This window comes from Ananas comosus, linkage group 22, assembly GCF_001540865.1.
Source record: "Ananas comosus cultivar F153 linkage group 22, ASM154086v1, whole genome shotgun sequence".
Lineage (NCBI taxonomy): Eukaryota > Viridiplantae > Streptophyta > Magnoliopsida > Poales > Bromeliaceae > Ananas > Ananas comosus.
In genome coordinates, this window is record NC_033642.1 from 9,561,669 (window position 1) to 9,576,508 (window position 14,840).

At 38.2% G+C, this 14,840-nt stretch overlaps 2 protein-coding genes across 2 annotated transcripts; one reads left to right on the forward strand and one right to left on the reverse strand.

Moving 5' to 3' along the window:
• Nucleotides 221-6,884, forward strand: LOC109726918 (P-loop NTPase domain-containing protein LPA1). The gene is made up of 8 exons (XM_020256736.1): nt 221-459; nt 591-761; nt 1,521-1,849; nt 2,343-2,424; nt 3,158-3,577; nt 4,187-4,927; nt 5,487-5,594; nt 6,151-6,884. Exons 1-8 carry the CDS (start codon nt 340-342, stop codon nt 6,526-6,528), a joined length of 2,349 nt encoding a protein of 782 aa, XP_020112325.1. The 5' UTR covers nt 221-339; the 3' UTR covers nt 6,529-6,884.
• On the reverse strand, nt 7,303-11,122 carry LOC109726919 (thioredoxin-like 3-2, chloroplastic; the record flags this gene model as incomplete). Its single annotated transcript, XM_020256737.1, is given in 7 exon segments — nt 7,303-7,969; nt 8,102-8,549; nt 8,713-8,814; nt 8,892-8,909; nt 9,533-9,623; nt 9,823-9,897; nt 10,787-11,122. Coding segments are annotated over 6 exon segments (682 nt in total), but the record flags the coding sequence as incomplete, so codon positions are not given.

Here is a 14,840-nt window from a genome sequence, read left to right on the forward strand (position 1 = left end):
GCTGGTCCACAAATGATGTGGTGGACCGCGAGCAGGCGCAAGTCGTGGCTAAATCGTTGCCATTTGGCTTAGTGCGCATCAGATCGTTACGTACACGTGTCGTTTACCAACTTAGAGTTGAAGCACCGTCGTTCAACTATCCCTGTACCTGATCACGGTCTAATACGGCCGCTAGAATCGCGTATATCAATATATATATATTAAAAAAAAAAGGAGCGAGAGGGAGAGAGAGAGAGAGAGAGGAGAGAGAGAGAGAGAGGCGACATGTGGAGGTCGCATGCGAGCGATGCGTGGAAAGCGTGAGAACGCGATGGCGCGATCGTGTTGGAAGCTTTGGTCATGGCGGATCGAGCCCCCTCTCCTTCAAAAACCCTAACCCTGACCCCGACCTCGCACCCCGATTTCCCCGATCTCGACGACTCTGGCTCCCGATCGACACGGGACTTCGTATTCCCCGAGGTTCGTTCCCCTCTTCTTCTCCCGGGCGATCTCGATCCGATCGTTTCGGCTTCGGCATTGCTCGTTTTCTCCGATTTTTTGGGGGAGTTTTGAGGCATTTTGGGGGAATTATCGGTTGATCTTTGATGTAGGGGGGTTTGGAGATGGCGGAGGCGCCGAAGCTGCTGTACATTGTGGTGGTGGACGATGCGGAGGAGAAGGGAGGAGGAGATGGGAGCGAGGGCGCGTCGTTCCGGTACACGCGATCTGTGCTGCAGAGCACGCTGCAGCTCATGGGATGCAAGGCTCGCCACGCTTTCAAGGTTTGATTTCTGAATTGCTTTAGATTATTCAATTTGATGACGATTTTGACGCTGAATTTTAGCTGGTTAGTGCATTAATTTGTTGGATTTTGTAATCATCGATCTGTGCATGTTTCGTATATGGCGGATTAGTTGCTGAAGCAGCTAATGTGGTTCATGGAGATGTAGTTTGATATCATAGATAGAATTAAGCATGATGTAATATTGGGATTTATAGGATTAGGAGTCAATTTATGTCATATATTTTTTTGTTTGGTCCCCAAACTTTCAATTGTTAATGCCAGTTTCTAGCCTCTGCTTTTCGCTGCAATCTCTTCCCTATTGTTGAATTTCTCCATCAATTTGGACAGCAATATCCACATAATTGTCATTTTGTTGCCACTCTAGTTCCACTTAAGCTGCTTTTGAACTCCTCGTACGGTGACTAGATGGGTAACTTGATCCAATGAAACAAAGAGATGTAGAGAAAAGGGTGAGATTGCAATATAACGCAGAGTCTAGCGATCGGTACCTCCTAAAAGTGTGGGGGGATCTCTTGTTGTTTTTATTGGTGATTTATACTCTGCAGTATCATCGTTATCTGTACTCCTTGCGTGCCAAAAGATAGTAAATAAACAACATACAGGATGGTGACCGATATATATTTATAATCCTGTAAAATATTGTGTTATTTTCTTTTCAGTGAAAATGTCCATTGTAGATAATTTATATTTTCCTTCTATTTTGTTGTGAATTGAAGGTTTCGTTTTATCTAATCAGATTAGCAGAAGGGTGTTTGACGTGATGAGAAACGAATACCCGGACACTGGCTTGCCTTCTTATGCATCAAAATCAGATCCATTGAGCACTTCATGCGGCAAAGAGAACTATTCTCTTCATACTGGTGATAACTTATGCTATGGAGAATCCACTGAGCACTTATCTCAAGGGAAGACAGAAATTAATAATACAATACCGTTTGAATGGTACAAAAGACAAACTACGGTTGTTGTTAAAAGGGAGGACTTTCTGAATGTTGTTTGTGATGCCCTATCTTCATATAATTATGTTGCTCCCAATCAAAGGGCTGACTTGCTTGTAGCATGCAGGTACTTCCCTTTTCTCCTTGGGTGGTTTAAGTAAGAATATGCAGATATTTGAGATCAGTTGGGTCGTAATTACTATAATATTGTGATCCATCATACTGCATTGATTATGCTTTTATAAACAATTCTATGTATTCTGCCATCAATGCCTAAGTTAATTTGTTTTGTGTTTTACGTAGCTTGCTGTTTATATCTAGTATAAGCTAATTATTTCTATCAGTGCACATGAACTTCTAGTTACTGGTGCGATAGCTTCTTACTCTGTTATTCTGTGCTTACTTTTTATTGTTCTTTCTTGCAGATTGCATATCATCACTATTTAATTAACTTCTCCGTTGCTTTATGTCATAACGTATATTTGTCGCGTGCACAGTTATGTACAGATATACATATAGTTCAGTTTAATGGTCTGATTACATTGATGACTGGCCAGTTCAATATTTGATTTGATTTCATTTTCTCGCTTCCTAACTTAACCTTTTCCTTTGCCTGCTAGAATTCGAGAAAGAAAAGAATCGGTGACTGTTCTTTTGTGTGGCACGAGTGGATGTGGCAAGTCTACTCTATCTGCTCTACTGGTACATTATTTTTGACTTACTCATGTCCCTTTTGTGAATTATCTGTTGTTTCTGTATGCCATTCTCCGTTCAGTCGTTGTAATTCTTTCAGAACCAGTTTTGATCTTGAATAGTGGTATTGATATAATTTAACATATATGTTCAAGTGTGATGGACCTTAAACTTTTCTAATGTTGTCCTAGTGTTTGCTGGTAGCTTCTTCCATCTTGATATAAGTTTTGGTTTAGGCTTTATAATTTCCTCTTATTTCTCCCTTCCTCTTGCTGAACTGCTGGACGATTTAACAAAGAGGTTGGTCTATGCATCTTAGGTTGTCGTTGTCAACAGGGTATTTTTTACCGACCGTCCCTAAAGCAAGTGGCAAAGGGCTTGGTGGTTGATACCCGAGGTCCCAAGTTCGAATCCTAGTTGATTCACATTTCCAGCTAAGTTTATTTCTAAATGAAATAAACGAAGCGGGTAGCATGCTACTTATCTCTAAAAAAAAAAACAGGGTATTTTTGCTGCTGTTTTGATCATGGAGACAAAGGATTTGATGTAATCTTATGCTAATACTTTCGTTGTTTAAGAAATTGTGGTGGCTTCCTGTGCTATTCAGATGGGGTTAACATTTGACTGTTCTGCAAATGATAGCAAAAGATTCACTTTTTGGATCCGAACCACAATCAAGTGCAATAAAGCTGAGTCTTACTTCATATCAACTCTATCTTATATTGAGCTTTAATTTTCACAGGGAAGCAGACTGGGCGTTACAACTGTAATTTCCACTGATTCAATACGACACATGATGAGGAGCTTCGCAGATGAAAAACAAAACCCACTGCTTTGGGCTTCGACATATCATGCAGGGGAATTTCTAGATCCAGTAGCAGTTGCTCAAGCAAAGGCCAAGCGCAAAGCCAAGAAACTTGCCGTTGTTTCCCATGCAAGTTGCAAAGAAGAGAGAGATGGGGCTTCAAATGAGAAGTCTGACCCTAAATCTTTGGATTTTGTTAGTGCCACTGAGTTGATTGGGAAAAAGCAAATGGCTGTTGAAGGATATAAAGCACAGAGTGAAATGGTCATCGACAGCCTTGATAGATTAATCACCGCATGGGAAGATCGAAAAGAATCTGTAGTTGTTGAGGGTGTCCATTTAAGCCTCAATTTCGTGGTGGGTACTTACTCTCATATCCTCGTCTTTCTTTAATATGTTCTTTTTTCTCTTATACTTTGTAAGGCAAAGCCTTGGTGGCTATGGTTCCAACTTTTGTCTTTCTAAACTTGAATACTACATAATGTGGTGGGTACTTACTCTCATATCCTCGTCTTTCTTTAGTATGTTCTTTTTTCTAAGGTAAAGCCTTGGTTGGCTATGGTTCCAACTTTTGTCTTTCTAAACTTGAATACTACATAATTTTATGTGCTGGCTAACAGCAGATTGTTTCCAATTTACATACCGATCTTGTTTTAGTTGGCAACAGAAAATGGGAATTTATTAGTTACTTTTCTTTTTTCCCCCAAATAGATGAGTTTGCAAGCTAACTGAGAATGAGAATAATAGAGTAGGCCATACACCATGATATTCAATAACATAGGATTAGAGTTTAATAAAGAAAAAATGAACTGTAAAAATGAGGCCTAAAATAGTGTACTTCAAAACTCGAAAGTTCAGTTTAATTTGCTTATTTTTAAAAATTTTTAACCCTTCTCATGGAAGGTTGTGCTTGATTTTCTTTCCTTCTACAGAATGACTTATAATTGTTCCTATTTGCATTTCTAGATGGGGCTAATGAAGAAACACCCATCGATAATACCCTTCATGATCTACATATCAAACGAGGAGAAACACATGGAACGCTTTGCAGTTCGTGCAAAATACATGACACTTGATCCAGCAAAAAACAAGTATGTCAAGTACTTCCGCAACATTAGAACTATCCAAGAATATCTCCGCAACCGCGCTGATAAGCATCTGGTGCCAAAAATAAACAACACAAATGTCGACCGCAGTGTGGCGTCCATTCATGCAACAGTCTTTAGCTGCCTTCGAAGGCGAGAGGCTGGAGAGCAGCTTTATGATCCTGTTACAAAAACAGTAGCAGTAGTAGACGAAGAGTACAGAAGTCAGTGTGCTGCTAATTCTTTGAGTTCGAAGGGGATGTTTCAGTTGATTCAGAGGAAGGGGTCATCGAGGCATCTGATGGCTTTACTAAATACAGATGGGTCTGTAGCGAAGGCTTGGCCTGTTGAATCTGTTGATAATCTTGGAAAGTCCAGTTATGGAAATGGCGGTGAGAAGTGTGTGGGGAATCCCATGTACGGCCCTCTTCAGATTGGAAAGGCCGAGCCGGTCAATCTTCAATTTGGTTGTTTTGGGATCAGTGCGTGGCCTAGTGATACGGGTGGTACAAGTCATACTGGAAGTATTGATGATTCGAAAGCTGATGGTACTGATACTGGTAGCAGATATTTCTCCTCCTGTTGCAGCTCTCCAAAGATGTCTGATGGACCTGCCAAAGAGGTTAGTCCTTTCCTATTTCCATTTTTTGATGTATTCAATATCTGAAAGAGATGGGATCCTGCTACAGATCTTTTCAGCAAGATTAGCCTTTTCATCTAAGATCAATGAGTGACAGTATTCCTACAATATAGCTTCACAAAATTTTGTGGGGATTAGATCAATATATGATGGTGATGTATTTAATTCCTGATTATTACTTGATATGTCTACACACCCACCCACTCCCCCCACCCCNAAAAGAAGGATAGGGCGAAAATTTACAGGAAATCAATTGTATGGAGGATTTGTTTCTTGAACCATCATTTTAATGCTGCTTTTGATATTACGCTTTCCCTATATAAATCTGCTGAGCTTTTCTTGTGTTCGCATCGAATATTCTCCAGAACCTACTTGATAACCTATACTATTCAGAACCTACTGGATAACCTATTACTTGTCAAAGTATTTAGTTTCCTTGGACTGCCACTTAGTATAGAGAGAGCTGCGTGTTCTTTGTTGGCATTAGTCTCATAGCATTAGTTGCAAAGCGTGGCTTATAACACACCTTTTTGCTTGCCAGCCTAAGGAAGAGTTATCGGTGTCTGGTAGTGAAGAAGAGGCTGATGATCTGCCTGATGCTGATAGTGATGACGATCTAAGTGATGTTGAGGGCAAGGAGATCCATGAGGTAAGAGCACCTTTTCCCCTCCGTCTCCAAACTTTCCCCACTTGATGAATCTTTCAGCGAGACGTGTTTCACCTTAACAAATCTTTGCTCATTGGAACCTTAAATGAACTGTAATTGATAAGAGAGGCGCTGTAAATGCACAAATGAAAATCCTTAGAAATGTTCGAATGGCCTCAAATACATGTTATATATAAAAGGAAAGGTAAACATTTGCTAACTTGAATATAAGAGTTTTGTTACGGTTTGATTTCACAAAAAAAAAACATCAGAGTTCTGTTAGCACTCAACAGTTTCTGCTAAGAAAGGTGGAGAATATTCGAGTAACAGTGTATTATTTTGAAGAAAAGGTGAAAATATGGTTAACATCTCATCAAGAAGTACTTGAATCAAAAGAACTGTATGCCAACGGATGCTAACTGTTATTCATAGAGCCTACAAATGCACAGCTTAATAAATAGAATCAATTGGAAAAATCATTACTTTACTCATCAGTTAGTCTTCTCAGAAAAAGTGCTTAATTGAGCGACTCTGAACTTTTGGTTGATCTGTTCTTCAGATGGAAGGCTCTGTTGATGAAGACTCGACCAAGTCTGATGAGGAGTACGAAGACCTGGCCATGCGAGATGACATAGCAAATGGCTACTCGTCCGACGATGACGAGGAACTGACCAGTTTTAAAAACCCACCACCGGACGTAGACAAGATCTCAACAACAATTGGAGAGGAGGACGACAACTTTACCGAAAAGTACCAACACAATCTAGATCTCTTCTTAAAGCTGCGCGAAGGTGATGTGAAGCAACCACATGGTAGTGAGAGAAGCAGCAACCTGAAAATGCGGAAGAGATCGATGAGCGACTCTATGCGGCTCCAGAGCCGGGGGGTGCAAAGCTTCCCAACTCTCGGCGAGTCCTTGTCCTTGTACAGTAACTGACTTGCTGCAGAAACCCTGCCCCCTCGGTGGGGATTTTTGTGAGCTGCAGAACCAAACCGTGGGGTTGGTGATATAACGGAGGAAACATTTTTATGTTCACTTACTAGGAATATGATTGACATGGTAGAACCTCATCTCGTGTATGTAAAGGAGTGATGACAAGCCACTACTAAGATACCTGGCATATCTTTTAGAATATGGAAGATTCTCAAAGAATGTAATCTGGGTTAGGTTGGATTTTGTTGTTGGATGGCGACGATAGGGTAGTTCGTTTTGCAATTTTCAAGAGAATCATTTGACGTTTTTGGTGACCAATTTTAAACCATCTGGGAGGGCTCCACACCCTGACTTTTGTAGATACAAATATGACAGAAGCCGTATTCGTTTCACACGCGCACACTCTCTCTCTTTAGCTAGGGTAAAGCACAGCAGACGCTAGAACGTTGATTTTTTTCGGTTTTGTGGGGCGGGTGGTTTTTCTTTTTTTTGCTTTTCTTTTTTGGGGTGAGGAGTTGGTGGGCACCGTTCTAGCTTTTCAATAATTATTATCCTTCGACTCGGGAAACAGTTTCGTGCTTTAAATTCATGTAGCAATTAATTAAATAATTTATATTACACGCATCATACATCAGCAGCTCATTAAAAAGCCGAGGATTTTTGCTCTCCTGTTCAGAAAGAACAAAGGACGATCTCTCTTCTCCGCTTATCCTCGGATTACATGTAACGGCCACCAACCATCAGCTGTACAGCATCGCTGCATCACAGAAGGAAGCAGACAAAAAAAGAAGGAAAATAAAACAACAACAACAACAACAACAATGGCAACAACAACAGGAGCGTGTGGGGAGCCACTGCTAAATTTTAATGCTCTCTTGTAAAGTAGAGACGTGGGCCGCAAATTTAATCAAAAGAACAAATACATGCAGCAAACTCTAATATATTACATAACATCCTCCTATACCGACATTAAGGCCCCACACCTCATTATCTTCGAATATAACTATCACACCGATCAATCTTGTAGTCTTATGACCATGTCGTGATCGCACAATGCCTTCCCGCAGAACAGAGCGCATTTGAGGAGGTTCATTTTGTTGCATTTTAATGAAGTGCCAATTATAAGCTTCTTAGTATATGGGCAAACGTGCTCAACATTGATCCATGGAAGTGTCAGTTCCCAGAATTTATAATCACACTAGAATCTTCATACGGCATAGCAGATAGATGGCAGTATAAAGGGTCACTTTTAAATGGTTAATTTCAGATCAATATGGTAAACGAGAGATCATGTAATACGTACCTACTACCTCCACAATCGAATGCATGGCTGCAAACAAAATGACTGTTTATTTATATAAGCTTGCAAGACAACATGGACGAGTCTTCGTCGTCTTTTCTTAAGTGAATAATAGAAGTAACCCATGAAAGTTCTTTCTGGCACCTAGAAAATGAAGAGCTTCAATGTTGCAAAAAAGACCCTCACATGAAATATGTCGGAGTGGCTGGCCTGTACCAGACACTGGGAACTAAATAAAAAATCTGAAGCGAGAAGTGTGAAGTATTAGGTTTTTACCCGTCATCATCAGCGAGACGAATTGGACCGTTCTTATGCCTCGGCACCGAACTTCTGAGGAAGAGAAGCAAGAACCAATGTTAAGCCGTGTTCCACGCATAAGAACATACTGGAATGTTCACTCTTCAAAGAGCTAAATCACTTTTTGACCTAGTAAAGCTTGAGAACCTTAGATGTATGGTTTAGTTTGTTGCAATAGTTCATGTAGTACGAAGTCTCACTGTTTGTAACATAAATTAAGGAGGTCAAAATAAACCTTTGAACTTTGTCAGACTGAGTTTTAATGAGTAATGTACCGTCACCGAGGCTGCACTGAGATAGTATGGAATGCATTATGCTGTAATGGAAATTGACTGTAATTGCGGTAGGTAGCGTTTACCTTATGTCTTCAAAATATGACGGGAAGGAAGGAACAAAGAAGATGCAGAGATGACGTATAGCTGCAAAACTAAGGAGAATAACATGCTTAAAGATTGTCAAAAGAGATTGAATGCACGGAACCAATTCTCATTCGTTTGTATAAGTTAGTTGTACAACATAACTTAGGCGGTCAGGAAAATTTCAAGAGCAGTGAACTGTAAGTATTTTTATATTAAGGAGGAAGAGCCAACGGATTCATCTTCATTATCAATCATCTCCCGGACCTCATCAATTACCAACCATGCTTTATGTCCGCCAATCACTTCTGCTTGCTTTTTAGAGCTATTCCATAGCTGTAAAAAGCATGAGCAGGACTCAAATAAGATACGCAAATAAGTTATAAGAGAAATCAAATGAGTACTACATTTACCTGAATTGTTGGCATCTTCTGCATAATTCCGCATTGCATGGACATAGATAAAAGAAAGAATCAGTAACATCAATTTACTCAAAATGCACTTTGGTGTATAACATAAGGGCCAGTAAATAAGAACTTAAAATCTAGAAAACACGATGTTGCATGAAGCGATTATATACAAGGGTACATCAGTCACTAATTTACAGGACAGTTCATGGGGAACTACATGAGGAACAACAATTACAAGCTGAAAAGGCATCTATTATGTATTATACTAAGAATGAGACATCTTCAACGAGAAGAAAAGGAGAACAACAACAAAAAATTAAAGAATTCAAAGAAAGAAACGTAACAACTTAAAAATAGTAGAATTCGCAGCTCTATTTTAAGTTGCATTTAAATCATGCAACAATTAAATGTCATTTTTTAAGATTTAATAATATGCTCAGTTCATCAACCTATGTTAACTTTTCATTTGTTTTGGCACATCAATTTGCCGAGATTTCGTTTCACTGTTCTTGAGTAGATCTAAACTCAAATGAAAACACATAAATTTCCTCAATAAACCTATGAGAATACATAACAAACGCTTCTGTTTCTTATAGTGTTGAGATTAACGAAAGAACACATAGAACATGAAGAGTTGGACTTACAGTTATTCCTGCACAATTCACAAGCCTTTGAGGCACTGTGTTGACATCAACCGAGTAAAATCGTATTCTGCACCAGAAAAAGTAGTTGTATCTGGTAGAGCCTCAATTTCACTTTAAAAATTGATAATTGCAATTTAATTTTAATATCAAAATCTATTTCTTCAAGTACTGAATTGCATGAGCCTACTGGATGAAAGTAGCAGGCAGTCAAATAGAATATAGTTTATAGTACTAACCCACACCAAAGTTCACCAATAATATAAAACCCTCGAGAGAAGAAATCCTCTAACCTTGGATAATAATCTGCTGCCAACTTTTCCAATTTAGGTTTCAAATATATACATTTTCTGCACCAGTTTGCCATCCTACATTCCAAGAAAATTAAAAAGTTTAAATTATTACGTGCACAAATAAGAAAGCCAACCAAATACAACATACTGTCATAACTTCACTGTATCCTATCAAATCACTACTACTTCATGCCTTAAACCCTAGTATAGTTAGGTTCCAAATTTCAAATATTAGAATTAAAAACTCAGATGTTTAAGCTAGCATAAGATGGAATACAAAGAGCCAATATTAACTAAAGGCACTTCACAAGACGTACAGAAATAACATTTGTAGACACAAAAGAATATAAGACAAAAGCTTTCTTAATGAATGTTGATGCTTAGAGCAACTAAGGAAGCAGGAAAAATCTGATCCCTAGTTGGCAAGGGTATATTAATTTGATGAAACATGATTATGGATGAGAATAAGCCCAACCAAGGCATCGTTCCTTGGGATAGATAAATGTATCGATAAACTAGCGAATATAGTCAATTAGAAATATTTAGCTCCTTCAAAACAATGATATAAAAATCATCCAACTTCCTGTTTCTTTGAAAGAATAAAGAAATAACAAAAATGAACCTCCTATCAGCTAACAAAGACCATTCTATTAACTACCAATGTAAAAAAAGGATGAACATCAATGTAGATGGAACTACCAATTCAAGTGAACTAGACAATTCCTTTAGAATAAACTTTTGGGAGAGAAACACAGATTCATCAAGTTAGAACATATTAATAGTAATAATCGTTTCGTTTCATAATTTCTATTAGATGCGAGTATCATTCACGAATTTCATCAGTAATTCAAACAAACTTACATTAGCATCGGATCCTAAGCTCATATAAATCGCGAAAAACATAACACGAACTGAAGAGCGATTGAAAGAGAGAGCGGATCGAAAGGCCTAAGAGAGATCGAACCAAACCACGACGATCGACTCCTCGAGCTGATGCGCCTCGGCGACGATCCGATCGAACTGCGCCTCGCTCACGATCGGCACGAGCTCGATCGATGCCGGGGCGTCGTCTTCGCCGCCGCCGAGGTTCTTCTCCGGCGCCGGCGCCGGCGCGGCCTCCGATCTGGCTGATGCGGCGGCGGCGATGCTCCGAAGGCCTCGAGAGGGGTACAACGAAGCCGATGAGGAGGAGGAGGAGGGCGAGGGTTTGTTGGGATCGAAGAGGAGGGTGCGGTGAGGGAGAAGAGGCGTCGACGAGAGGCGGCGGGGCGGTGGAGCTAATCGCCGGAGACGAAGACGAGGGGCGGCGGCGGCGGCGGAGGAGGCGAGAAGAGCGTCGGACATCTCGAAGTTCGTGTGCGCGGGCGCGCGCTTCCTCCTCCCCCGCTGCTCCGGTGTAGGAGGACTATAGAGGTCGTGGGGGTGGAAAAATGTATGAATAGTCCCTGTACTATCCCAATATTGCGAGTCAATCTTGGGTCTAATTCGAGAAAGCGAAAACACTGGATAGTTCAGGGGTCAACCGTGCAATTTATCCTTGCGAAAATAGCACGTGGGGGGTTTTCTCTCACCGGTTAATGGGCTTAACTGGGCCTAACAAAGCCCGACTAGGAAAAAGTATGGGCCGGAACTCTTTGGTCCCAGCCAGCTTAGTAACTGGGCTGGGCTTAAACTTAAACTCACATACCCTTTTTTTTTTTTTTTTAAAAAAAAACAACAACAACCACTACCGACCGTCTAAAGCGCAAATGACAAAAGGCTTGATGGTTGGTATCCGAAGTCTCAAATTCGAAGCCTAATTACTTCACATAGGTGAACTGGTGATCTTGCAGTCGTGCCCTAAGAGAAGTATTTTTAGAGATCTGTACATAACAACCCTTTATCAAGCAACCGATCCTTTTTTCTCTTCCACTACTCCAACCACCAGGAATCTTTTATAAATTAACACAAAATTAAGTATAATGGTAGTAGTGTTCCCCAGAGCGTACGAGCGGCACCGTTGTTTATTCGAACATATTATATTATATATACATGTATTTTATCATAGTCTTCTACAAATACTTTAATGGCACCAATTGACCAAGAATAAAACTATTGGTGGCTCGCTCATCCAAATCTCAACAATAACACCAACAAGAACGAACACAAACAACAAAATGAGGAAAAATGTGTAATATAATATATATTATTATTATTATTATTATTATTACAACATTCTATAGAAATAGGAGTATCAACATACCACCCTATAAATGTTTAGATCTGGAGAGACGCGTGAATTATGAAGCACGGGCATACAAAAGTGATTAATAGTACTAGGTTGTAACCCACGATGCAAACATGGAGACCCCACAAAACAAAGTTCACACCACTATAGCTTACTGAGCCCAAGTAGTCATATAACAATAAAGCTTTAATAATTTATATATATATATATTCTCTCTCTCTCTATATATATATATATGTATGAAATTGGTGAGAGGTACCTCAAACAAAAGGAAAAGATAGCTAGTACAATATGATGTAATAGGTGGCCATGCATTGCGTTGTGATTTGTTTGATTGTTGGGAAGGTGTTTTCAGTAAAACCTGCCATCAATTAATTTAGTGTATATATTGAGAGTTATATGTAATATTATTGGGCAAAAAAGTAATTGGAACATCGTAGAGCTACTATACTATCGGAAGTATAGAGAATTTGATGATTTCAGTTTTTTGATCCTTGATTAATAATTGTATGGTTGGAATGAATGTGATCCCCATAGGGTTGAGTGATCTCCATAGAATAATAATATTAATTCAATTGTTATAAATGACCAAAGAAGTTAATCTAAGGGCCAAAAAGTCGAAAGTACTAGATTCTCTATATTTTCGATAGCATAGTAGCTCTACTATATATGTACCTCGCGTGTGTAATGTACATAACACAATTATATCTTATTGGAAAAAAAGAAAGGGGCTTTAATTAGAAACCTATCACTACCATTGGATTGTATATTTGTATTGACATGAAAAATAAAATAATAAATCATCCAATAATATTTTGTTCATTATTAGAATCAAAATTAAAATGAATATCTAGAATTTTAAGAAAGAAATTTGGTTAAAAGGGAGAGAATGATAAAGCCAAATAAAAAGGAAGGGAAAGTGTTTGTGAGAAACAGTTTCGAACGGTTTGATTTGAAATGAATCAATTCGAAATTTAAAGTCGGATGAGGTCGTATACGGAACAGATCATTTCTATTCCATAGCAGAATGAGTATCGAAATTCGATTCTTATAAAATAAATAATAACTATTGACATTAATAAATTTTATTTTGATTTTCATAATCTAAAGTAGGAGAACCTAACAAGCCATTGGAGTAGATGATGTATCGTTCGATTAAGCAGGTTACGGGTGGTGATTTCGAATCTTGCTTCAAGAGGAGAATTAAATATGAAAACAAATTAAAGAAACGGTTAAAAATGTACGTTAAAAACCTTTTTATTTTCTCTCTAGGTCTCTCATCCGTGGGTTTTAAATGATATTGTTTAAGGTTGGTTGTCCTTTCAACATGATGGCAACATACACTATTAGAAATTTGTTCTAGCTTTTCCAATAATAAATACTATTGCAATTGGTTACTAGTACTTGCAATAATAATTTTTTTACAATAAATAATAATCGTTCCTATATAACTTATAGTAATATATGACTAAAATATAACAAAATATGCATTATCACATTACAATAATTTAACTTTTAAAGCAATTAAATTGATGTAATAGAATCACATTGTTGTAGTGATCGATATTAGAATGATTCATATATGTTTTTTTTTTTATGATATATAGAGAGAGAGAGAGAGAGAGTTGAGCTGGAATACTATCAGTAGCAAACGAGCTCTGTTACCATCCATTTATTTTCGATGATGGAGTCTCCAAATCAACGATTGGCACAATTGAATATGATCCGTACCACTTGAAGTATTTAGAAACCAAATTTCAATTCTTTTTTGCATTATTGACCTAATGATCAAAGGGTTCAAAATTTTGTAATTTTGACGGTCGATATGACTCATTTTTTCGTTTAACGGTGTAAATACTTCCAAATAAAACCCTCGATCTTGATTACAAGATTCTTATCATCATTTTTAAAGGATATTCATTTTCAACCGTTCATTTTTGTGTCCACTTGATGGACAAGAGAACAATTTCGAAAAATTATGAAATTTGATTTCTAGATACTTCAAATGGTATAGATCATATTCAACGGTGTTGATCATCGATTTGAAAGCTCCATCATCGAAAATAAATTCGTAGCAATAGAGCTCGTTTACTACCGATAGCATTCCAGCTTAATTATATATATATATATATATATAGTATAAAATTGAGCTAGAATACTCTCAAAAGCACCAATCCCTTGGTACTTTTGAGTTTCTAGTCCTTGGATCCACTCCTTGATTAGTAATAGCCTTTGGATCAAACACTATTCCACCTACCACCACCTACCATCATCATCTCAATTCTACATCTCTCCATCCAATGGCTAAAAACTCAAAAGTATCAACCTCTTGTTGCTTTTGAGAGTATTCTAGCTCAACTCTATATATATATATATATATATATATATNGAGAGTACATAGTTTGACTGTAGGGATAATTCTTAAATGATTGTTAGGTCATTGTTCCAGTACTTAAACAATGTGTAACATTTTAATTTGTAGCACTAAATTGTACTGCAAGGTTGATTATGAAGGCTCAACTAACAATGTACCCTTACGATTGGATTTGTGGGTTGTGTTATGTCCTCTAGATTTGTTTTAATCACTTGCTAGGACCATTACTTAATTCAAAGACTCCAAGCTTAGGTTATTTTAGTGGCAACTTTGAATCACGAGATTAACAATTGCATTAATTATCTCTTTTCTGTATGTCTAAAATTCTAGAACTTGTCCTTCAACCGATAATAAGTGGTGATCGCCTCAACTTGTTTGTCACGAAATGGACTTAAAAAGTTATCGCGTTCTTCCTAA